Source organism: Pygoscelis adeliae, unplaced genomic scaffold (assembly GCF_000699105.1).
Source record: "Pygoscelis adeliae isolate BGI_AS28 unplaced genomic scaffold, ASM69910v1 Scaffold445, whole genome shotgun sequence".
Lineage (NCBI taxonomy): Eukaryota > Metazoa > Chordata > Aves > Sphenisciformes > Spheniscidae > Pygoscelis > Pygoscelis adeliae.
Window position 1 is genome coordinate 83082 of NW_008824894.1, and position 26429 is coordinate 109510.

At 46.0% G+C, this 26429-nt stretch overlaps 2 protein-coding genes across 3 annotated transcripts in view; both read right to left on the reverse strand.

The window, feature by feature from the left end:
- Positions 1–1292, reverse strand: part of CHMP6 (charged multivesicular body protein 6) — a 10120-nt gene extending 8828 nt beyond the window's left edge. Inside the window, exon 1 of the mRNA XM_009324577.1 lies at positions 1285–1292. Within this exon, the coding sequence (XP_009322852.1) occupies positions 1285–1292 (8 nt within the window). The remainder of the gene's footprint in view (positions 1–1284) is intronic.
- The window catches only part of RPTOR (regulatory associated protein of MTOR, complex 1), a 162328-nt gene continuing 136888 nt past the window's right edge, over positions 990–26429 (reverse strand). The window contains exons 26-35 of one of the 2 annotated variants that reach the window (XM_009324533.1): positions 25043–25157; positions 24411–24535; positions 23023–23127; positions 18903–18950; positions 12084–12190; positions 8813–8940; positions 8644–8730; positions 5879–5995; positions 5148–5277; positions 990–3591 (exon numbers count right to left, since the gene is read on the reverse strand). In XM_009324533.1, the coding sequence (XP_009322808.1) occupies positions 3523–3591; positions 5148–5277; positions 5879–5995; positions 8644–8730; positions 8813–8940; positions 12084–12190; positions 18903–18950; positions 23023–23127; positions 24411–24535; positions 25043–25157 (1031 nt within the window). In that variant the 3' untranslated portion in view covers positions 990–3522. The remainder of the gene's footprint in view (positions 3592–5147; positions 5278–5878; positions 5996–8643; positions 8731–8812; positions 8941–12083; positions 12191–18902; positions 18951–23022; positions 23128–24410; positions 24536–25042; positions 25158–26429) is intronic. The other variant, XM_009324534.1, reaches the window with a different exon arrangement.

Genomic DNA, 26429 nt, shown 5'->3' on the forward strand with positions numbered 1-26429 from the left:
TTGCGCCCGGAGGAACACCCCGCCCGGCGGCTGGCCCCCCCCCAGCCACGCTGCGTCTGCCGAGTCCAAACGTGGTTATTTTTGGATGCGCCGTGCCTGCAATACGGCACTCCCTGGAGTGATCAAAGCTCGCTTAAAGATTTTGGGTCTGCGAGGCAAGGCGACAGAAAATGCCTCTTTTTCTCCCGCTGCAGCTTCGCTCCGGATCACCCAACCGCTCGTTCTGCGCCGCCCCGCATCCCTAATTACGGTTTCGCCTCTGGAGAAGGCGATTAGAGACCAGCCCTCGCTTCCACGCTGCTGCCGCGAACAAAACGCCAGCCTGCAGAGTTGGGTTGAGGTGAAAAATAACAGGAACAAAACCACGTGGAAGGTGGTTCCCGCAGCGATGCCGGGTCGGATGCGTGTGGCATTCAGTGCCTCTGGGTCCAGCCGGGAGAGACCCCCGGCCCCCCCGTGCTCTCACCATTGACACCGGCACGGGAACGTGCGGTGCTGGTGGGGATTCGGTGTCTCAGCCGGGACCCAGCAGGACTGTAGGAGCATCGGTCACCACGCTGGTGGAAGGGACGCCCTGGGAAGGGGACAGGGAGGGGACAGTGCTGCCCAGGCCCTCGGGATGAGGACACCACTAACTGTTTCAGTTTATTGCTCGGTGAGCCGGCTCTGGGCTGCAGCCAGCGCTCGAGAGCTGGATTTGAGGCTCAGACCCACACGCAGGTTCCTGCAGAGCCGCAAAGTAGAAACGCTCTGCTTCTGCTCAACCTCAGAAGCAGGGACCCGGGCGCTCGTACAAGTGCCTTTCGCCCAGGATCCCCACGTGCAGCCGGCCTCTTCTCCGCGGGGAAACTGCCCAGAACCACACGGCCTGTCACCTAAAATTTAACTTGGTTCCTTCTTGGGCCATGGCTGTCCCCCCTCCCCACTTCTGCCCCAGGAAACAACCCTCAGACCGGGAAGTGTTTCTGCATTTATTTTTTATTAACCATTTATTTGTTTGTAATTGTTTTACTCTCACATTACAATCGTGTGGTTTTTTTATATTTTTTTATTTTTGTAAAATAAATAGAGATAAGTGAACTTTTAGGTAGGATGCTCTCCAGATCCTTGGTTAAACGTCATGATTGAATCTCTGCATCAGACCTGTGAAAATACAGCCCACACACGCACACGCTTAGATGAAAGCTAAACAGGCCGAGTTAGTTAAAAACCCACCTCCTGGCCGCTGGGGCTGGCTGGGACCGGGGAGCGCTGACAAGGAGCAGCAGCTTCCCCACCACGCACCTTCGCATTTCGCCAGGTTATTTCTTGTTCCTTTAACGAATACACTGATATAAGTTAAAAATCTATTGTTTTTTAAGCTGTGTGTGTTAATCGGTTACATGGAGATCCCAAACTCCGGCTCCACGCTTGCCGGCCCCTTGCCGGCCCCTGGCACGGGCAGGGCGGAGGAGACGCGTACCGCTGGGACCGATGCCGGAGCAGCAGGGGAGCCGCTCGGCGGGTCGGGAAGAGGCACAGCTCTGTTAGACCATAATTAACTTTTGGTAACTCAAAAGTGGACTTTTAGGTAGTTTTTCTTAAGTTTAAAGCCTTTGATTCGTCATCCTGCGAAGTGGCCCTCGGCCTCCCTGCTACAGGAGGGACAGCGACGGTGCTCAGGGTAAGGACTCGGTGCCCAGCCTTTGGCACCTGCTCCACGGTTCAAGGACCCCCACCGAAGCCAGTATCCAGACGTGCGTACGGCACTTTGCATTCGGCTTCCCTGCAGCAAGCCTGGGACAGCCAGCGGGCCAACTCCACGACCCCTGCGTGGCCCAGCTGCCTCAACACGACAGTAATATAGGAAACACGATTATCTGGTGTATAAGGAGCAGTGACAGGTCAGACGCAGCCCGCAGGTGCCATGGCAGAGGTGAAGCCGCCATCCGCACAGGGAGAGAACGTTTCTCACCTCTTCCCTCATTAGTATTTCCTTCGCCGTCAGCCTCATCGCTGGCAGAGTTTGCTGGGAGCCTGCAGACCCTGTGATACCAGCTGGAAGAAAAACCTAGGGACTTCTGGACTCGGCAGGTCAACTTTTGTCGCTGCAGTGATTTTTGCACAGTGCAAGTTCTGTTCTCGGCCAGCTAAATCGCACCTCGGCAGCAACCACCTGAAAGAAACCTGCCCTTTGGCTTTGCCTACCCCTTCCCCACACCCATCTCCAGACACATCATGGATTTCAAGGGACAGAAACATTCATTATTCAGACATGGAAGGTGCGGAAGATGGAGCAGGCTTTCCCCTAGACAGCTGGGACAAAACCGTTTTGCTCAAAGCAGGATGACCTGCTGTCTTCCCCCTCCTTTAGTGATTCTCTTGTGCTCAGACCATGGGTGGTGACATGCCCAGTTCCGCAGGGACAGACAGACAAACCACAGCCACGTCCACACGACGTGTGCAGCTGCATACACACAGCAGCAAGTGTGCAAATTCTCCTGACCACCACCTTGCTGATTATTAGCATATTGGAGTGAGACGAAAGCCCGTGGCTTGAACCTGGAGCCTCCCTCGCTGTCTGGGCAGAGCTCCCAGGCTGTCAAACGTGTTTGTGGAGTTCACTGTGGGCAGAAGGACAGTGACTGCAGAAGTAACAGTGACCGAGATACCCACACCTCCCCAACAGCACCGTGTGCTTGAGTGGAAAGTGGTTACATGAGTGACTTCCTCTAGGCTTGTTGGGACGTTAGAGGTGTCCATTCTCTTTCTTCCCTCTTCTTCCTGTATGTGCAACCTTATGGTACGGTGGCATCCTGCCCTGCTCCTGTCATCTCCTCAAGCCCTTTTCCTCAGGATCCTTGCCTCCCCTTGCCACCAAGTCGCCTTCTGTCTCTGCTTCCACTGGACAGGACGCTGCAGAGAGGACAAGGTTCATGCAGAGGAGACACTTTCCTGCCTCCCTTGCCCATGCTCGAGCAGTGCAGGAGCATGTATGTTTGTTCTGCAGATGGACAGCTCAGGTCTCGCTGCCCTGTCGGAGGAATTACTGTTTTGCACAGGGTAGGCAGCAGCTGGAGGGGTCCCCACGGTCTGGTCGAACGCACAGAGCTGTAGGTGAGTCCTGACTTCAGTCCTTAAAGCAACCTACGCTCCAGCAAAACAAAGAAACAGAGACAAAAAAAAAAAAAAAAAAAAGCCCTTTTCAAGGGTATTGCCTCATCCAGTCCTTCCAAGCTCAGGAGCCACGTTTCTAACAGAGAAGCCAACCACTGGAAACAAAAATAAAATGTTCCTTTTCTGTAGCTTTTAGAGGATATAGATGGGGAAAAAAAAACCCAAAACAAACAAAAAAGGAGATTGTCTCTCTTCCCCTTGTCAAAATCATCAGTAGCTAAGTCAGAAAAAAAAAATGTTCAAGTTATGGGTTGCAGCAGCAGCCAACACTAAACATTCAAGTCGATAATTTCATTATGTACATTATGGGTGAGACACAGCCCTGCCCGCTGGGACTCCCTTCTCCAGTGCCGCTGCCACGAGCCATTATCTGATCCGCTTCTCCACTGAGTACACCGAGATGTAGTAGTCATTGCTTCCGACTGCCAGATGAGGCTGTGGAAAGAGCAAATCGGGGATAAATGTACAGGTGTCACGCAGTAATGAGAGACGCATCACAGGCAAAATGGTAACGGTCGACATTTTCAGCAGTAACGCCCAGATGCTTGAAAGCTCTTAAGTGCATCTGCCAACGCAGCTCTGACGACATTTCTGCCAGCACCTACATCGTCCCAGCGAGTTATATGCCCATTTCAGCCAGAGGGAAAAATTATGGTGACTATTAGTTGCCAACCACTAACATAATTTTTCTAAATGACTGCAAATCTGCTAGTTAGGAACAGTCGCCTGGACTGAAAATTAGCATTCCCTCCACTGAGAGGCCGAGGAACAATCTCATCAGCGGAGACCTGGGCTGGACAGGGCTTGCTTTGTTCACTTTTTTGAAGAGTGAAACATTTCAAATGATTAGCCGCTTCTTTCTCTGTCCCCCAAACCGTAGGACAGCAAAATCACTCTTTAGCTTTGTGCAAAGCGGCTTTCCAAAACCAAGGAGGAGATGAGCTTTCCTTTAACCTTGCTATCTTCAGGATGTAAAACGCATATAACCTAGGCAGGAAAACTGCCTTCCCCCTCCCTGCCCAGCTAATACCAAATCGCAGGATAGCACACAGCTCTTCCCTCCTCTCCGCCAGGCCCTTTATCATTCCCACCGCTCTTTCCCATTACACATTAAATATTTGTGTTCTGATCTGCAGGTTTCTAAAATAACTCTGTCTAAATGCCTTCTTTAGCCGCCTCCTGTTTTTGTCATCCATTCACGTTGTTTTCTCAGGCTTTCGGTCTCCTTCATTTTTTCTCATCTCTGGGTGAGCAGAAGTCCATAATGCAGATGGGCACCTGTCTCCTAATTAAGTAGCAACCAGATTCTCTCTCTAATGACTACTGCAGAGCCACCTCAGCTATGACGTATTCTGAAATTTCCTTTTTACTCTGATTCATTCTAGACTTTATCAGCTTATGCCTTTAATTTTTGCAGTTCTCTCATTTTTCTGACGTGCAGTTTTTCTAACGGCACAGCATCAGGTCTTCCTAAAGCCTTACATAAGGTGGTGTAAAAGCAGCCCCAGAGACACGGGGTGAGCCTACCCTCTGCAAGAGAAGAGGCACAGAATAAATAAGCACATCAAATTTTGCGTGCTGGAAGTGAGAGACTGCACCTCTCCAGTCAGCTCCAGGCAAATTCACCTTGGACAACTTCTGTGGCAAGAACTACAGAGTTAAGCCAGGCTGCAGTCCCAGAGTGATGGAAAGAAATGGGAACAGTGTATCAAGTCGATCCACAAGTAAAAAGGGCTCAGCCTTGGGAGTCCTGTTCTAGCCGTAGGTGCACATCATAAACCAGCAGCACCAGCGGCACCGCCAGTGTGGTCGTCTGGAACAGCCTGGAGGACCAGCACTAAAGGACCTGGGCGGAGAGTCAGGCTCAAAGCATCCCCAGAAGACTAGGCTGGGGCAGCATCTCTCCGTGCCAGAGGAGTCTCTGTGCCTTTCCAACACGGACATTAACTAAGAAATGCAAATTCCAAAATCCAAAACCAGAGAATACAGACCCAGTGAGGATGGAAAGCCAAGCAGCTGATGGCTCCAACTCTTTGTCCCATAAAACCATCGTAGTATTTGATATTGTTGATCAGCTCTCCGTTTCCATTGTAGATTGCAGTGAACTGATTCATTGAGCCACTGGAAGGGAATCAAGAGAACATGGTGTCACTGAGAACGCTGTGGTAACAACAATATTGTTGCCTACAGCCCCCTTTTCAGCTGTGTCGACCTGAGCTGTTATCAGATTAGTGTGCAATGAGTTCTTGTAAGTGGGCAGACTGACTCTATCTGTACCATGGTAACCTCAGTGCAGAAATATTTACAGAAAGGCTGGAACCGCAGTTACCTGTTACACTGCAGGACTAAGACAGAAAAACACGAAGAGCTGATGCACACACTCACTGAGAGCAGATCCCCTGACAGCCTCCAGGATACGTGGCTGTGGAGCAGTTGCTGGTCCCCACTCAGAGCCCAAAAATACACATGCTGACTGTGAACGGGGATCTGACATAGGAGTGTTAGACCGTAAACCATCACGTTAAGTCAGCAGTGCAGAGGTTTCACTAACGCATGCAAGGGATAAAATTCCTGAGCTGCAAACATGGGAAAGAAGCTGCACTGTTTGTGGTGAGGTTAAAACAAACAACAAAACCAACAAAAAACCATGAATGATGTTCTGCAGAGACAAATTGTCTTCTCTGTCCACTCCAGGGATGCAGGAGATGAAACTAAAACTTACCATGCAAAGAGGTTGGCTTGTGGGTGAATGTCAAGGGCCGTCAGCCCTTTGACTATCTGAAGGACCTTCATGGACTCTGGCATCCGGGGGTCAAAGAACCGCACGTCTCCATTTACACTGCCAACACATGAGTTTCACAACATCAGGCTGTATTCAAACCAGATCCTAAAGCTCAGGAAATCGAGCCATATGCCTGTCTGTGAGCTGACCACCTTGATCAGAAAATTAGGATAGAGATGACATGCACCCTTGCCTTCTCCGTCAGTACGGCTGAATTCCCACTGATGTCACTTACATTTGGCATGCATTACGAGCTGTGCAAACAGCTCTGCCTCTGCCCTCAGGAGCGATCCATTATTACTTTTATCGCTTACAGCTCATCCCTGAGTATAAGTGCCTTTACTGTTATGTCATACTCAATATACCAAAGCTGCATGTCAGACCCGAATTCCTTCTCCTTTTCGCAGCAGGAAATTGTATTAGAAAACTCCAACCAGATGGGATCTGCTGGTACCATCCATTACGCCAAGTGTTCGGACACAGATGCACAAGTCCGTGCTGTCCAAAGTACTCCGCGGACCAGGCGTAACAAACCCTGCTAACGCTCAGGTGATGTGTCAATCCTATTAATGACTTTATCAGGGAAGAGAAGGTGGAGAAAGCAATAGTGGCAGTGGCAAGATACTGTGCTTAGTAGATCAAGCACCTTTCAAACACAAATGTTTTCTTTTTGTTAAGTGATTTCTCTGAAATACATCAGTAGAATCACGTCTGTTAGATGTGAAGAGGGTGCATCTTCTCCTACAGCCCTGGAACCAAGGACTGAAGATTTTGCTATGGTACATCTGCTCTTCTGAGCTCCTTGTAGGAGACTGGTCAACCGACGTACAGAAAGATGAACAGAAAAGTCTCTTACGGAAACTAAATTCAAAGTCAACTCATCCTATCTTATTCTGCTGGCAGCAGAAGTAAGGCTTTTGGCACCACAACTTTTAAAGTGTTACTTCTTTTTGCAAATCACTGATGGCCATACAACTGTGAATCACCCTATAGGGTTAAGAACAACGAAAGCATTAAGAAGCATATTGCCTTTGGTTTTTTTACCTCTGGAATATCTAATACCGATCGAAAGGCTGTTATACAGGATTACTTATATCATTATAAGAAGCTGCAACTCCAGCTGTCACATAATTAAATACAAGACAAATTAAACTTGAGGTTGATTTAGATCCTAAAGACTAGATGGAAATATTGTTTGAGAGAGATCAAATATACAGTAAATTCATTTAAAGCTTTGAACCTTGAAAATGGTTCTGAATGTGTTGGAAGACCATGCAAGAGCTTTAAAATGGAAGTGAAGTTCTGTGATGAAGGACTACACAGGAAAACACATCCCAGCTGAACAATAACAGAGAACAAGTAGTCAACAACAGCTAAGCTATTAAACCAGGATATTCAGAAGGTGTTTAAGGACCTTTTCTAGCAACGCTGTCAGACTGATAAAAGCAAACCTGACAGTTAATTAGAAGCACTGTGGCAGCACTAGCACATAGATCAAAGCAGCTGAACACAGCACACGTGGTGAACTAGCGCCAGGCACTGGAGAGCTGTAGGATCTGGCTCAGAGTCACCAGTCCTGTGTTACAAACTCCTGCCTCTGGTCCAGAGAAAAAGTTTCTCCGAGGTTCAGAGAACTGCTGCACAAGCAATACAATGCCTTCAAGTTTTTCAGGAAATAGTTAGACCAAGACCTCGCTACGTCCTAACGTTCGTTTTTCTTGGATCTTCTTGTCAACTGAAAAAGAGAGTGAACTGGGAGAAACTGAGAGCAAGGTGGCTTGTCTCAACAAACCGAGCTCCTTTGGGATGAGACCAGACCTGTCTTTTGAAGTACAACATTTTCTCATACCTTTTCAGTCCCAAGAGAAAGCACCACGTGCTGAGAAGGGCACTGAGGAGGGGGAAATAATGAGCCTTCAGACCTAGGCTGGCCAAGCGTACAGGCCTGACCGCTGGGACTGTTGAAGGAGATTACAGAAAGGAAGATTAAAAACTCTAATATGTGAGCTCGACAAATCTGGCAGCTGCATCACATAATCCCCTTTCTGAAAGTCTTAATACATTTTTGCTGGCCCATCCTCCACCTCAGGAATGCTCTGAATCCCAGAAAATTATGTTTTGTTTTCATTTTTTAATCAAGAAAAAGAGCCTCTTTGTGTGCAAACAGTGGCTTTGTGACAATAAATTATATTCTGCTGTTCTTTAATGGCCAAATAAGTATATGCTGCTCTCTCCGCAGTATTTACCAGGCAGCAGAAATGGATTTATGTGTAGAAAATTGCTAGACAGCAAAGTAATCCTGCACAAAAATATGCCCAACAGATGCAACATCAACCTTCCTTCTCGTGTCCTCTCTCAAATGACCCACGGAGATGTTGGCAATAAAGAACAACAACCATAAGTTATAGTATATCTAGCTTAGGTTTCTGGTTCACTTGATTCCTCCCTCACACGCCTCATGATAGTGATTTCAGCAAAGACGCCTTCTTGTTTACTCTCAAATCTCACTAACAGGCTTCCAAGGAAAGCTTCACATTTCTTTTTGCCTTCTCTCCACCAAGTTTGGAGCAGGAGTTAATTACCGAAGCCAATTGCAAACTAAAGAGCTTTACCCTCTTAGCTCTTGAAATACCAGAGGCAGATTTTAAATAGAAAAGCAAACTCTTTTTAAGAGAAAACAGCTCAAACAGTAAAATCTCTTTTACCTGACACTCATGATATTGCCTTCAGGATGTTTCTGCAAGTATGCTTTCACCACCCAGGCCGTGTGCTCTCGGTAGGTCATGACGCGGCTGAGGAACAAATAGAGAAACATTTTGAAGGGAAGGAGGGAACACGAGGATCTCACCAAACCCGGGAAGGACGGGTAGTTACCATTCACTCAGAGCCATCCTCCTGTCAAACACACGGATGGAGCCGTCGCCCAACCCCGCCACGATTAATGAACGATGAGAATCACACGAGAGGCTGGTCACACAGCTGTCAGCTCCGGTGGGGATATCCTAGGGAGAAAGCACACAAAAGCCAAGCTGGGACCACGATGTGTCTTCAAGTCTAGAGCCCCGAAGAGAGGGCACTAGAGTCAAGGTGCTAAACCAGGTGGACCCTGTGTCCTCCTCCTCTTCCTTTCCCCATTCTGTAAATCAGTCCAAAACTAAACCAGGTTCCACCTGTCACTCAGAACACCGTGACACTCTGTCGGTGTGAAGTTTTCCTTCAGGCTCTCTGGACACGACCAGAAACAATGGGGTGGTGACCCTGGGGACGATGGTCACTGCCACTGCCGTGTTTTGGAGCCACAAGTCCCACAGATCGACCCAAAGAGCCAGGCCCAGAGGAGGAATTCCAGCAAAACCAGCTTTTGCAAATCATTCAGCTTTATAAACCCAAACAAAGGCAAGGTCTATTTTGGGAAGGAGGAGTTAATATTATTCTTTACTAAGAGTATCTAATTAGTTAAAATAAATGGCCAGAGGAGTTATTTCTCCATAAACCATCTTTGTTGTACACAAAGTTGTAAATGCCATTGGAATGGCAGGAAGGACTGTATATAATTTGGAGGAAAAGAGTCATGTAAGACAAACAGACCTGTAGAAGGCAAAAGATCGTAATGGCATATATAATGCCACATATAAACCCAAACATACAGTGTGCTATAGGTAATACCACCCATGCAAAAAAAGGTACAGAGCTGCAAGGTATTGGCCCTTTTTGCGCATCAAATCAACACCCAAATAAGTTCTAGGAAGTTATTTAAATGCCTCTTGTAAAAGAAGCTTTTTGTTTTGGGTTTTTTTTTTTTGTCTGTGCCAGACAAAAAAAATATTGGGCCCCTGGAAACAATAAAATGATTTTACCAGAAGGTAGCTCCTTTTACCCAGAATGGCTCCAGTTATCATTAACGAAGTCCATTTCTTTCAGTTTCTTTTTATTTTTTATTTTACTTTTTAAATACTTTGCGCTCTTCCTCCTTTCATCGTTGGGATCATCACTACACCTCTGCAGAGCCCCAGTGGCTGCTGCAAATGGGCCAAGCTAAGCAGACTAAGCATGACCTTCCTCTTCACCACGGGCAGCCCAGGAAGCCAGGCCTGGCAGCCGCGGGCAGCAGGCGGTGGTGAGGCAGCTCTGGAGCTCTTGAACAACATCAGAGGAGACACGTAAGCCTTAGACAACACAATGACCTGCCTGACTACAATACAGCGCCGGAGAATCACTTACGCAAGATAAAGCGAGACAGTCCTGTGCCACCTATCAATCACCGCTTTAAGACATGTGACAAGTAGATTCAGGTTATCTCATTAGATGCCAGACACTGCGTGTATTAAAAAAAGTGACACGGAAAAAGAAGACTGGCGCTTGCAAGGACAGCTGTGCTGGGAACACGTTGTGCACTCTTACTAACGCTGCTACTTTCCCCTTTTTTACTTGCTATAAGCAAAAGAACTGCTTAGAATAATGTCTATGCCTGTTATAAGGAAAAACATTTTCCATTAAAACAGGTAAAAAACCTAAGCAGCACTGAAAAAGTAGGATAACAATCAGGAGGCACGTTAGAACTGCATTAGCTAATTTCACACTTCAATCCTATTTTCGCTTCTGTGCATATTCACCTTTCCTAGCTGCTATTCACAGCCTCAGCTGAGCAAAGAAGCTGCTGGCTAGAGCACCAACCTTCAGGGCTGTTCTCAGCAGCTCTTCTAACTGCCTAAACCCAGATCCTGTCTTTGAAGCAGGAACAATCAGCAGAAGTGAAAATGAAGTACTTGTTTCTTCAGCTACATCCCAAGTGCTTCCAGAGGTACGTTTTTTGTAGTTCAAAGAGTGGGGAAGGCACCTTTATTAGCTTGGATTACATAGCTTCGCTGCTCTTTGTGCTGAATTTCACTTTTCCAGTGTTACTGAGTCAGGAAGTTTCAATCACTTGAATTTCAACAAACCAATCTTTGCAATTAAAAAAGAAACAACATGTTTTTAGATACTTTCAGCGCAATCGTTAATCATCATTTAAAAGATTTTCACCTCCTGAATTTTGCTGTTCCCTAATTTACATAGAAAAAGTATGTGAAAGTAATTAAGATTACCATAGGCTTAATTATCCTGCATTGCAGGGTCAAAGTGTCGTAATTAATGTTCATCCAAAGGTAATTAATTTCTAGAAGCTTTGAAAACTGGTCTTCCTTTTTTCTCCAGCATGGTGACTCCATTCTCACAGACCAACTGCTTCTTCTTGTAGTTCCTGAGAAACCTCTATTTAATTACTATTGACATCAACGCTTGCAGCATCTTTTCCCCATTACACCACACAGAAAGTTACGTACGAGTGAAATCATGCTTTCGGGCTGCCTCGTTTCAGAGGTGAGATGTGAACACCCCGGGGTACCCCAGCGTGCGGGTCTGCAGAGCTCCCCAGGGAGACGTGGGGATGCCGAGGGAGCCGCCAGCAGGCTCGCAGGCATCTTCATCCTTTGATACCCAGGCCAGACAACACGGAGCAAACTTCTGACCTCAGTCAGACCGGCCCAAGACGGCAACAATTCCACTGGCTGCATTTGAACAGTGCACGGTTAGGAAATGCTCGTGTTTCTGCCCTGCCGAGCACTTGGGTCCCGACGCAGGAGCGGACTGAGCAGGTACGTAAGTGCTCTCTGCGTGGATGCAGCTTTCCTGAAGACAGACCTTTGGCTGGTAGGTACGAGAGCAGCATTGATCTGTAATTGCCTCTGTGTGCTTCCCAGAGAAGCAGAGATAGCAGCAGTAAGTCCGAATCCTCTATCACCAACCCACCTCATTGCTAAATTTCCTCAAGAATTTTTACACTATTTCAGTTATATGCTAATAGGAAATCCTGTCTGCATCCTGGTGCTTGCCTCTGGATTTCACAGCCCTCACCTTTCCCAAACACTACTGCACACCGCCCAGAGTAACAGCAGCAGCTTCCAGGAAAGACCTGACACGCTTGCTAAGTACGTGTATATTTTTATTTATCTGGTAACATGACTCTGAAGCAGGGAAGCAGAAGCTCCAGAACCTGTCAGCTCTTCACAGATGAGTCTCAGATGCTTTGGCTATGCACAGGGTAACTCACTGCACGGGATGTGTTCTGGGAGGGAAAAGGTGAACGGGACAAACACGCAGATGTTACCTGTACTTTCATTTCCCGATCTGTGTCCCAGATCCGGATTATCCTCACATCTCCCGATGTCATCAGGAGCCCAGTTTCTTGTTCCCAGTCGACTACCATTCCTGCGCCTAAGATAAAACACAGGCAGGACGTGCAAATTACTCTCCACATCAGCACAGGCAGAGCCACGCTAATTAGAACACTGGCTTTCATGACCTCATGCTACAGAAACTACCATTATTAGAGGAAATTTAAAATTGCATCCACACACATCCATACGTCCTCCAAATGGGATCAAATCAGCTGGTCCTGGATTTGAGTCCAAAATGTCTTTGACTCCTTGGCTAGCTTAAGTGCTTAGAAAAGCCGAGGTGCAGATGGCCCCTACAGGCAGGTGAATATAGCCTTCCAGGGACTTTGCCAAGCTACTGGGGACTTCCAAGGAAGTCTTAATAAAATATCCACCACTTCATGAGAACATCAGATTAAATGATGATTGAAGTAGACTAAACTGGTGACATCTTGCACAGCAAGACCTGAGAGCCTCTGGATTACCATGACTGCTCATTCTAATAGAAATATGTGGCTAAGGGGAGATGTTTCTAAACAAGGAATAGCAAAGTCATTGCTGCAAGATATTGAATTAAACAGCTTGGTAGAAGTAAAAACCCATTTGCTATACCTTATAGGGATAAGGAGGGAAACATTCTGCAATTACAGTAGCTCAAATACATTTACAAGAGCTTTTGCTCCTCATCTTTGAGGGCATAAACTGATTGCTAGGCAAAGTTCAGAAAAACATCCCATCCATGCTGTAAGAGAATTACAAGGGATTTTCTATCCCCAAAACACCTGACATAGGCACCTGCTTACAAACAGGCTGGTGGACTGCGTGAACTCATGAACTTTGCCGGTACGGCAATTTCCAGAGAAGAGTAAGTGTATGTCACCTCCTTTCCCAGCTGGGGGAATAAGATGTCCAAAAGCCATTGAGCGAGCTGGCTCTCCTAAGCACAGAGCACACAAACATCAGAACAAACCAGATATTGGGACTCAGGAAATAGCTGGCAGTGAAACCCCTGATTCGGCAGGGGAAACCTCCGAGGAACAATTCTTGTACATTTAATTAGAAGGGACTTCTTTGTACCTGTGTGCCGCCTCCACAGTACAGAAACATTTTGCTTAAAGCAGAGAGCTGTACACCAATTATCTTTTGCTTTTTATGCTGCAATGACTGACCAACCCCAAATCTACAGGTTTTCCAGGGAGGCTCTTATTCATGCATTAAAAACACAAACAAAAAACCCCAGGAGCACTACACGAGGAAACCAGACAAGAACTCCAGTTTTTGTGTTTGTTTTCATCTCCTCGGGCAGGGCTCTCCCTTCGGCAGAGGCAGAAGCAGCATCCTTGCCTTGCAGAAACAGCGGTTCATCCCCTCGTCCATGTCAAACTGAGGCTCTAGTGCTGAGAAGTATTTTGTAACCACATGCAACCCGGAGTCAGAAAGCACTCCGCAATGCATCAGGGCTGCAGGCTCCTGCTCCGAGCCACTTGCAGCCACCTTCAGCGAGATTCCTGTAGTTCCACTCCACAACTTGCTTGTCTAGAAGGTACAAATGTGAATTTGTCTCCATTTATTGCTAGGAATTAGCCCCAGCAGGCAATTTAAACCTACTCCAACATTCTCTTTGTCACCAAAGGGCCATAAGTACTTTTTACCAGACCAGACACCTTTACAGGGCACAAAGGAAACGACAGAAGCATCCTGTAAACACCAAGTTTTCTTCAAAGATGATGAAATGACCTTGTTTTGCACAGATTCAGATAAAACATTTTGCCCATCTCCCCTTACCTAAGCATCGCGTGCAAGCCATTTCCTGATCTTGCTGCATACCACTGAGAAGATTACTGATGTTTATTGACGGTCCGTTCTCTTACTGCAGGAAATTCGGGACTCAGCTAAGCTGAGAGCTTGTATCTTTATCTTGCGAGTCAAACTGATTGTTACTTCAGATTGCTGGGCAGCTAGGGGGGCTGCTAGAGATCAGAGGCAAACAAGCAGGCAGTGATTTAGGTGATAAACATCACCGAAGTATTTTCATTTGTTATCTTGTTTATGGCCCTTGTGACAAGATAAACCTGGCAGGCTGAGATAGATATCACCATTACCATCACTGATGGAGTTACGTAGGCAATGTACTCTTAGGCAGTTTTAAAGCTCCCAATTTTCCAGTTACATTCCCCAGTTTGAAGACAATGTTTTTCTTCAGTCTGATCAGTAGTGAGTCCCCAGCCTGCTGTAGTCCCAGGTGTCTTTTCTGTGGAGGGGGACAGAGACGGTGAATTCAGAGTGATGACTGGCGTTTTCAGTGCTTGTCTTGCCATATCTGTTGGGAATTTAAGCACTGAGGATATTCAGTGATGCCATCTAGGTGGCTAGGGAAAGTTTCACTGAGGGAAGAAGCTCCAGAGGGGTTTCACTTTATGTAAAATGGTACAGAGATCTCCCATGAGAGATGACCAGATAGAAAGGACAAGGGTTCACCCTGAAACAGGAGCTGACAGAGCCCACAGGTGGAAAGAAAGGAGGGAGATGATGTTGGTGTATGGTGCAGCTCGTGCTCTTCCAAGCAGCCAATGCAGCTTCTGCCTTTCTTATAAAACTTAAATAGTCCACATAAGCGATAACCTCTACTCTCTGGAAAAGGGAAGAGCAGCATTTTGATCATCCCATAACAAGGGATCTTCCCTTTCTTTTGTCAGCCTTATTCTCTCAGGAAAATATGAAATACCATTTTTGCTGCTTCTGATGCACAGCGCTCAGGGCAGACTAGGGAGTCTCGGAGTACAAGATGCTCATATTGCACCACACAATGCAGGCATCAGAAATAACAGAATATTTGCATAAAAGCCGCAGCCGAGGAGAACTCCTGGCACCTTCCCGCTGGGAGATGGGGCCAGCTCCATCTGCAGCCCGGAATGGTGGCGGGTCCTGGCTGCAGAGGTCACGCCTGTGCCAAGCACCAGCCCCGGGCCAGGGGGTCCGCTCCCGCTGCAGCCCAGGTGATGCCCTGACAAAGAAGTGGGTGAAGGAAAGGGGGAAAGGGGACCCCAGGATGCGACTGGGAATGCTAAACCAGAATTCAAATGTGTCTGAAAAGAAGAAAAGCCTTTGTACATAGTTCAAGTCATTCGCAAGCGTGTAACAGGGAAGGCTTCCTCTGACTGTGAAGTGTTAAATTCAAAGATGACACTCACAGTACGAAACGAGACATAAATAGCTGAACTATTTCTATGTAAGAGCAAACGTTTTCACGGTGGAAATGATATAGTATTGGCTCATATTTATATGTTAAATTCCTAGTATTTTGGGATGAGAAGCAAATGTGGGACTTAATACTAATTATAATTTCCTTTTTAATTAACAGAGGTCCTTCTCCAGGATGTTACAACTGAGACTGCAGTTCACCTGCTGGGTTTTGGCTTGCACATTTGGCATCTAAGACGTTTCTCAGCCTCATTCTGGCAAAAAGGTAACGTACTCTGCAAACCCAGAGCCTGAGCCACGTAGCGAGGTTTTGCATTACCTGCCACCCTATTTCCAAGCTCCCACCTACTTACAGAAACAGATTAAACAGGGGCAATGCCGTGACACCAATGCAACCATCTGATAAAGGCCAGTAGTGAAACCGTGGTACTCTCAGAAGCCAATGAATTGCAGAAACAGGCATCCTGGCAATACAATTCTTTTAATGCATCAGTAGTTAAGATTAACATTCCTTATGGGAACATTGTATGTTCTCAGATAATGAGCAACAAATCTTCCACAGCTCAGGAAAAGAAATTTTTAAAGGTTTGTGGGGTTTTTGTTTTCCCTTTTTTTTTGTTTTTGAATCTTTTAACACAAGTACTTGCAGTTCTGTACGATGCGAGTTTATAGACAAGGCAACACATACCAACAGCCGTTCTTGAAGCTGTAACTTTCTATGGCTGTTCCCTCAGGATTCCCCCAAGCAACAGATATTTGTCTGGATGGGATAGTTCCTTGTATAAATTTCAATAAATAACACTGGTGTTGAAAGCAGCTGCATTCCAAGTGTCTGCACTTATTTTTAATGTCACTGGAATGTGGCCAACCTGTACTTGGCATTTCAATGAAATTGGGAATACCTACATAGAACACAATATAAAAGCATCTCGTATTCTGACTGATGATTTTTTAATCATGGGCCCTCCTGGTTGAGCAATGAGGCGCATCACTGTTTTAATTTCCAGGAAGCAGTGGGAGGGTTGTATGACCTCACTTATCATTAATTTCTACAATGTTCTTTCAAAAAGTGTCACTCTTTTTATGCCAAGGACTATGCGCAGCAAGGGAGAAGAGTAGCTGTGATGCGGGGAAATCCAATTAAAAGAACACAAACCCCTGGAGCTGCAATTTCTCCAATTATTTTATTGCCGTAAAAAAAATCTGACCAGAAATAAGGTGCTTCTCCGGAACTTCTTATTCCTAAAGGACAAGATACCATCCCCCGAGGAGATGTGGGAAGACTCACTCTACTTTTCTCTCTCCCTCTTGTTCTCCAGTATAAGCTCTGCTTGAGTATGATCATTTGATCAGCTGCTTTTGCAGGTTAGAGCCTTCCCTCTGCCAAGGCTCCTCTCTGTCGCAGGCTGCCCCACGCAGCTCAAGAGCCCTGCAGCTCCCCATGAAACTTCCCTTCCAGTAAGCTGCTAACTTTTATGTCTAAGAACACTCTGAGGCTGCCTCTCCACCCTCTCCCATCTGGATTGCTGACTGACTGCCAGAAGAGTCAGCAGTATTCAAAGCAGAGCAGAGCCTCCAGAGGGCAAGGTCCTGTTTTTCTGCAGAGCAGGTATTTGACGTCTTTCATTTTGTTTCAGAAGCCCCAGGAGAGCAGGAAGAAAGCAGGGAACTGGCAAGCATGTGCTTATTTTTTCTTGCTTGGCATCAGTATAAATTTCCTCAAGGTAAGACAGATTATGGCTGTTTACATATCAGCACCAACAACCCCCACGAGGCAGCGATGGATAGAAATGGGCACAGGTCAGATGTGTATTTTCTTGTTAACACCGTCTCCTTCTTCGTATCGCACATTCAGTTATGCCGACGGGAGGTAATGCAGCAGTGTGCTGAGACACTCCAAGAGAGCTCTGATGGAGCAGGAGGTGAAGCAGCCTGGGCAGAGGGTCACACTAATGCATCTCGAGACTCCTGCTAGCTCAGCTGCCTTCACGATGCTGAAGGTGCCGGCTGCAGACTTTGCTCTGTGCTCACACGAACCTTAGGGATTCCCGGGCTGACTTCCACAGCGGCCTGATACGACCTGGACCATTAAGCCATTGGTCTTTCTCTAATTTACCATTGATCTGCAATACAGCAATGCCCAGTGATTCCTGCCTAAAACCAGCACCCAGTGATGCAAGAATGAAGAGAGTCCCCTATCTTTCTTTCGGTAAAAATTCCTCACAGAAGCCTAGGCAATGAGAACAGATTTTCTGTGCTTTAGTGACAAAACTAGTATATTTTATGTAAATATTGCTGATGTATTTTTCTGTCAAGCAGACAGCTAATCTCATACATTTTTGAGATTTCTTCAGTGAGAGAGAAGGAATCCTTTTGCTACATTTTTCACTAGGAGAACACCTGGCCAGAAAATGCTGGTGAATGCTTTTTATTGATTCACGGTTATTTGTGTGCTCGGGACAGAGTGCGATTGCTTGGCATGAGCAGTATTGATCCAGCAAGGGAGTGGATGGTATTTCTTTAAACTGTTCCGATGCCCGGTTTACTGAATTGGGAATTCCCTGCAGCCATGTCTTGCTAATTTTAGCCTTTCCATTTGCCAGTGGATTTTTGAGTGAAATGCAGAGCCAGGCAGCTAACAGCAACACAACAGCTTTGCTAATTTCTATTCCAGTGCTCTGTCTGTTAACAATAAGAGAGAGATTTGCAAAGACCTCAAGCTAAAGAGCTCTGAATCACACACCACTGCAATCATCTTCATCCTATTAATCATTACAGACACATTCAGCTCTTATCAGTCAGCAAATATTAATAATTGATTAATAACCCAAGATGACTATGTCAACATTAACATCCATAGACGTGCATACACACAAAGATGCCCTGACACATTAGCCATCTGTTTTCCCCGAAGACCTCGGCAGCAAAGGAGGGGGCCAGGCTCCAGAGCAATGCAGACACTGCACAGTCCTGGCTTCTGCAGATGGAGGCTGGGGAGTTCATTTACCTTCCTTCCACGTGAAAGAACAGAATTTGTAAAATTTATTAGGCATATCTTTGCCGAAAGTCCACTATTCTAAGCCTCCTGGGAAAGATTCATCCTTTTCACATGATCTTTACAGCAAAAGTGTGTTACAAATAAACCCCAGTAAAATCCACATTAGCTTAACGGTGGTTCACGTTTGGAACCTGTCATTCAAACCCTTTTGTCCAGGGATGCTTTGAAATCTTCCTGGAAAAGAGAGACTTGTACATTCCACCCATACCTCCTCTCACTGCAGAAAGCTCAGAGAATACGACACGAAGATGCCCTTTTCCCAGTGGTTGGCTATGCTTAGCTAGACACCCTCCCTGCATTTCTCACGGCTGTTACAGATGCAGACACCAGGCAAGGAATGGGAGAGGTAGAAGCAGCAAAGCTTTTCAGGAACCACAAGGACCCAGCAGTCATTCAAACAATGCCAAAAAAAAAAAAAATCAACCAACCAACCAGTCAACCAACCCGAAGCCAGACGAGGAGGCCCTTCCCACCCCAGCTGATCATAGGTAACAGGAAAGAAAGCACTCACCTCCCTGTTTACTTCTGTCAAGATAGATTGAAACCCTTCGGGCCAGACCTGTGAGAAGACAGGGATTAAGGGGTTGATGCTAAGGGTAAGTTGGTCAGCCAGAGCAAAAATAAATCTTAAAAAAGGGTTAGAAAAAGCAACTCAAATTAAAGGAAAGAACATAAAAGAGAAGCAGAAGCACCAAGAGCAGCACATGCCTCCATCCAGAGAGCAGGCACTAGTTCAATCACAGCATTCCCTGGGAAGCCATCAATGGTGGCGCTTGTCATGTGTGAAGTGAGTATTCTGGCTGGCTGACAACAGCACAGATTTGACATTTCTTCTTGAACAAGGAGACTATCCTTTGCATGATCTGGTCCCTGTTCTGAAGTAAAACGCATCAGGAAGCGACAGATGGAAATCCAAATAACTCAAGCACAGAACAAGAGGCTTCTGCCATGGAAGGTCTGGGCTCCCCACAGCAAATGCCACTGTACTGGGGACTCCTCTGCCCTGTATTTCAGGGGATAGCTAACCAGCACGCAGAGAGTGCAAACAACTTATGGGTGCTCCATTTAAACAACCCTTAAGTTAGCCACAGCCACAGACTAGTTTCTAGCCATTAGGCATTAAGAGAGCACTGCAGCATGACAGCGAACGGGGAAGTGAGAGGCACCTTGGGACAACCCTGGAAAATCTTGCACAAGGAGCTCCAGGTATTCAGGAAAAGACGGGCTGAGCCCTTCGGTCCTCCCCTGGCACCCCTTTAGAAGTGATATACTGGTTCTCTCTGCTGAACTGGAGAAGGGAAAACAACGCAGGCATCTGCGACAGCACACAAGGAGCTGGGGAGGGAACAGCTGAGCAGACGGCATCTGGTAATTGTGAAGCAGCTGGTTACACTTCTGTATTTTTCCAAATTCCAGAACTGTACTGCTTTAAAGGGCAAAGCCATTCGGACTGTGAGATCGTGGCTTGTTTCCCTTTGTCACAAAGAAACAATACAAAACATGGCAGTTTTGTTCAGAAGCACAAGCCTGGTGACTTGTCGTAAGAGACAGCTTGAGAGCTGTGTGACCCAGCCTGCCTGGCACTGCAAATTCAGAGCAGCTCCAAACCGAGCTCTCGTGCAGACACCAGGCGATGGGTCTCTGTGCTGCTCTGCAAGCTCACGCCGCTCACACAACCCGCAGCCTTCAAACGCCCTTTCTGTAGAAATTGCCAGAATTCCCAAAGTCGCCTGCTGTGAAATCACAGCTTCAGAGCGCGTCAGGTTTATGTTCTTCCTGCACTGCACACTAGAAAATGCTTAGTTTTTCCCACATCTTTTGAAACACTAGGCTATTAACAACAGGTGTTTTGCCTTTTTCTCAGCCCCCTCCATCTCTCCTGCTGCAGATTCCCAGTCGCTGCCTTACACTAGAGCACCTGGTACCAATGCTGCTTTGAACACCCTGATTTTGACTGAAAGACACTTTCTTGGTGCATCATGAGTGCAGATCTAAACAAGATCAAAATCAAAAAATCTGATACAGAAAAAAAGAGGGTGCCCACACAGTAGTTTACCGGTGTTTAAATTAAGACTCACCTACCCTGAGTCTCAAGTCAATCATTAAGTGCAATGAACTGGGGCCAAGTTTAACACACTAACTTGGCTGTATCAGCTCATTTTGCTTACCTCGGGCTGCAAACCACAAACAAATCCTTTACAGAGTGTAAAAATTTAAGTTCTGGCCCTCACTCTGGTCTGTTCCCCCTCTCAGGCAGCCCCTGAGCATGTTATTGTTGACCTCCCATTACTCAGACAACCCAGGGAGGCTTTTCAAGCTTCCAAAGGATGTATTTAGGTGTTACATACTCCTCTCTCCTTTTATAAGTGGGAAAACTGCCTAGAAAAGTCAGTATTCTGGTTGCTGTCAAGAAAGCTACTAAATTCAGAGATGAGTATGACACAGGGGAAAAGGGTGGGAGCGAAGGAAATCAATAGTAGGAGCAAACAAACTCCAGTAAAACTCCTGAGCTCTGTAGCTTCAAAGATGCATCTTCAGTTTTATGAGCCAGTGCTGAACCACAACTATGGTCTTGGCAGCAAAAGAACTGTTCAAGAGAGTCTCATTTTCCAAGGGGACTTGATCCACATAGCTCTCTTGAAGTGACTACATTTATTTCTCTCTCCACAAAGAAATCTATGCTTCTCTTCTTCCGAACCTAATTCCATTGCTCCAAAAGTGAAAGACAAAGAAAACAGGACCCAGACTTCCTAAGACTATGCAGGAAAGAAAAGGGGAAAAAAATAAAGAGAACAGACTTAGAAGTTTCAACACTCCTGTTTTGGCAAGTGTAACCATTCAACTCTTATAGCTAAATAAAGCTCTTGCCTCAGCTCTTAACCTATTGTGCAATGTCAAACATTGACGCTAACAATCCTTCCTGCTGTATTAAAGGCCTGTAGAGTAAGGTACAATCAGTGAATGCTATGCCTCGGTAAGGTGCATGTGGAAAATAAGGCAGGTAAATGGAATTAGCCTGAACGAGTTCAGTTGACAGTTGTCAGCATCCTCCCTGAACATGACTGATGATGCAGCGAGAAGCCGATGATCAGAGCAGTCTGGGGGAATTCCCAGTTGTTTGGGTGAGTCCGTTACCAGCACCAAGGAAGCAAGATCCTGAATCCAGGGATAGTAAACATAAACCAACATCCTTCAGGAAAGCTGGTGTTGACAAGAAAGAAATACAGACCAACCGAATAACACCACAAAGGGCAACTTGAGATGACTACTGGACACTTTCCTCTCCACCTAAGTCCTTTCACCACTGGGTACATTACCGCGGTTTTCCTCCTGCTTTTATTGACATCTCTGCAAAGAGCAGGTTTTGACCATGGCAATTTTCACAGTATGCTGCAAACTTCCAGCAGCTTATAATCAGTTTTGTGCACATACCGCAGCGAGGCACAGAGCCTAAAGTTACCTCAAATACAGTTCCTCTTTCCTAAAACACCAGAGATGAACCATGAGGTGTTAAAGAAAACATAACAGATACGAGCTCAACAAGGCAGCACTAGTAAAATCCAATGAATAGCTAAAAGAGCTGTGGCAGGCTCCTGTGATGAACCACATAAGCTCAGAAATGAGAACTGTCAGATTTTAAGGTCAGGATGAATTATGATGGTCATCTCATCTGACCTCCTGCACAGCACAAGCCAGGGAGCCTCACCCAGCAATTCCTGCGTCAATCCCACAAGTGCTGATTGAACTACCGCACATTTAGAAAAACTTGTTGCCTTGATTAAAAATATTTAACTGACAGAGAATCACCATTACAGCATTAGTACATTACCAGGTCCCAGAAGCATGAAACGTCCACCTCCTTTCATATCCTAAAACAGACTTCAGGGTTAATCAAACTGGTCTTCTGGCTTCATCTTGTGTATGGCTGGATGCCAGTGCTCTTTTTACATCTTTTTCTAGCCAACTTTTCTAACATTCAAAGCAGGTCAATGTCTAACCGTGACGTCCTTCTGCACGTGTCAGATTTAGATTGCATATTCTCTTGCCACCTCCTGACCCACAATAAACAGTGAAGAATAATTACCAAAGCTTGAGCTCAGGCTAAAGGAGGTCACAGGTGCAACATGCAAAGCTGTGCAAAGGCTGAGCAGCCCATCAGAAGGAAAGAGGCAATACGTGAGCTACCATCCCACCCAAAGGGGAAGAATCGCCTCCTGCCACGCCGAGCGCGGAGCAGGGCAGCGCCCAGTTCCACCATTGTTCTACAGTTCTCTCCTTAGGAACACAGTTAAGAGGAACGCTTGGGCAAGACAGCTGCTGTGAAGCTTCTAAAGGACAAGGACTTTGCGCCCTTCTGCTGCCCAGCAAGAGGCTGCTCCGATTGTTCTTCAGTGGGTGTGTGTGAGGTTGCTGTGTTGGGCTTTTGGTTTTGTTGGTTTGTTTTGTGAGAACTGGAAAAGTAATTCCTCACCAAGGCCTGGCAAAAGGCCATCCCAGAAGGCAGAGACTGTTGAACAAGGATGTTACTGATGGCTGAAGTTGAGAAACCCATTTTATTCTCCCCATCTCTAGAAAAAACCCTACCATCGCAAATGATTTTTACCCCCCCCCAAAACTTAGTGGGAACCCACCTCGTGTAGTTGGCAGCATGTCTGACAGCCCCTGCCAGGCAGTTACCATCTCTGGGTTCTTTTCCAGGTCTGCAAAGTTCTTCCACACTCTGATGGCACCATCATCTTGGGGAGCACAGAAGAAGAGAACACAATGCAATGTCACTGCTGATGCACCTCTCATAATTACTTGTGCACAACAAAAGAAGAGAAGCGGAACTGTAGTCATACAAACTCCAAAACTGAGTGTGTCACTTGAACTTAATCCTTTTTATTAGAGTTGTTTTTCCTCTCTAATCTTACATCCATGAAACCTAAAGCATTGTTCTACTGGGAACTGTTCTGGAAGAGCTTTTCTCCTTCCCTCGAATAACACCTGACATTAGATGCTGCTCCATTTCTTTGACCCATTCATTTTCTCTAGGATTCGTCTCTATCCTCCTTGCTATTGGTGCCAAGAGCCACAAAAGTACCCTACTGAATACAAAATACAACCCCACAGAAGGAGCTGAATCAAAGCCCAGCCCATCAGCAGCAAATCTTTCAAGAACATCGTGTATTTTTTCAATTTGTTCCCCATCTGTGAAACTTTTGTGCTAAGAATCAATAAATTGAAAGGAAAATGTCCTAAAGGCCCTCTCAGCTCCTCTTCCACCTCCCTTAATTATACCCAACCTGTACATTTCAGCATGAAGTTTGAAAAGCTATTGAAAACACTTAGGCTGACAGGTTTAGAATGGTTCCTTGGGAGAGAAGCGGATCTTACTCACAGCTTCACAGACCAATGAATGGGAAAGAGCTCTTCATGCTACCTTACGTGATGCAACAGGCCATTCTTGAGAACCGTTTCCCCTGGGTGGGATATATGGACTAGAGAGAAACTCAGGACTATTTGAGAAGTTTAGTGCTTAAAATAAGCCCTACCTGCTCTAGACTTAAAACAGCACAGGTAGAAGAGTTTGATTTCTTACACTTTGCTTGCAGCACGATTTCCTTTTCAGCTCTGGACAGCAGCTTTTAACCAACTAAAATCACGTTGCCCGAGCTATTGTATAGGAGGAGGTTACCATGAACTTGCAATGATAGGTAAAGACTCAGAATGATGTAACAAATAGAGCCGTGATTGGAAATGTTTCAGCAAGTATTTGATTTGTTAGTCATTTGAAAACCTTTGCGGCCCTTCTTCAGCAGTTAAGAGATTTCAGTACTGCCAGAACCAACTTTCAGGTTTGATCCTGTAAATGCCTCCTCAGCTGAGACCAGGCAGGCAAGCCACAGGGGAGGGGAAGGATCAGCTTGGGCCAAATTCATAGAGGGGAGAGCAAGAGGTCCAGAACAGCTCACATGGACTTGAATTCTGTAAAGGCCCCCAGTCCTGTCCTCCTATGTGGGAAAAATGTGTTATTTACCTGTGGCAGTCAGCAGCAAGGAGCAGTCCTGTCCATTCAGGTACTCCATTGCTGTGATCCTGGTGTATCGAGGGTTCCCGTTGTGGAAATAGTCCAGCTTTTCCCCTTTCTCCCAGTCCCAAAAACTTGAGAAGGAAAATATATCAGGTCAGTTCTTGGTTCTCCGTGCCAGCTGTAGAGAGATCTACTCATTACAGCAAAACTAAAAATTATATACATTGGATACCAATTCAATTTGTTTTTCTCCTTTGGTATTCAGCATCATTTTATTAATAACGTATGTCAACCTTCTGCGAAAGAAATGGGATAAAAGCCCAATTGTAAGTAGCGGTTATAAATCTGTCAGGATTCACTTGCAGCCCTCTAACCCAGCACCTCCCGTAGAAAAGGACTCAGTGCAATGCTTACACCTATCGCACTGAACTCCGGGAGGACTCTGCCCCGTCACCCTGCCCTGAGAGAGTGAAGGACGGCCACAGAGGGGAGCGGGGGGAAAAGAAAAGGAACAACATATGGCAGCGCTACCCCGCGATAAACCATACGCACTCTTTGACATGCTGCTCTGAACCTGTCCGCACGTGCTCTGCGGTGGCAGGGCAGGGAGCGCTTTAGAGACCCGGGGAAACTCTTACCAGATGCTGTCTTTGTCGGCTACAGCAATGCAGGGCGTGAACGGGTGGAACTTCACCACGGAGGGGACGCCCGGGTTCCTGTTGAGGAAGATCTGATCATCCAGCCGGGAAATACCTGCGGGGGGACAGGAGGCAGCCACGGCTCAGTGCCTGGGAACATCCCGCCCGAGGGACGGGGCTCGGACCTCCCCCAGCTTCCCAGTGCCATGTATCACCACCCTCCTCCTCCTCCTCCCCCCCAACACTTTCCTCCTTCAAGAACCTTCTCAGAACCCAGTTATGTGACAGTCCCGACTCCTCCATGCTGATTGTCTCACGTCTTAAGGTACAAACTAAACATTGTGGTGACAAATCAGGGGGTCCTTTACTTCGGTAACTGAAGAGAACACAGCAAGCAAGCACAACCCAGCCCAGAGAAATAACAGTTTGTGTTGACAGAAAAATCAACATTATTTTTTCAAAATAAAAAAAAAAAAGAAAATACGTTTTTCAACTTAAAATACAGTTTATCATTTTAGTTTGTGGATTATTTATTTAACCCTCCATTTCAGTTCTTTTAAATTTTAAGTTAATTTGCAAATGAAAAATATATTTTCCATGGAGACATTAAAATGATGGTTAAAGACCTTTCCTGTCTTTTCTTTAGAACAGTTTGCTATTCACAAACAGTTTTGGTACCCCTGACACTGCAATTTTTTGGCACAGTATGAATTCATCACACAAAACCATAAGCCCAGGAGACATTTACCCAGTTCTAGTTTGTTTTAGAATGCATCCATTTAATCTGATTTTCATTAGAAGACTGTAAGCCTATTTTAATTCTTTTTAATATTTCACATTTTCATTTTTTTTTAATGAATACTGGCATTTCAGTCGCTCAGGTCAAGCAACCAAATATGAACACTGTTTAGAAAAAAATTTAACTTCTTCAGGCAAGCATGAAAAATTCCCTTCTTTGTATTCAAAACGATCTCCCAAGCCATCTCCTGGGCTCCATTTTCATTTCTATGTTACTCTGGTTTATGATAGTCTGCAGTTTCATGACATTAAGCTACCCATTGTACTGACTCAAGTCCAGCAAACCTCCAGACAACAAGGTAACACGCAGGAGGCTGAGCCTTGGGCAGTTCTTTATTGAGCAAATTATTATTTCCAACTCCGTGTGCCTCAGCGAGCATCCCAGGAGAGGAACACCACCCACCCGTACAGTTCTGCCCCCAGGAATGCTGCTGGAAGGATGCCATGAGAAGAGCTCCCATAAATTGCCACTCCCCAGCCTCTGCTGTTCAAGGCACACAAGCAGGAATAATTTAAGTATGCAAATTCCTGAGAGCACTTCATTGGGTTCCACTGTATTCAAATAAATTCCTGCGCTATAAGAATTCTT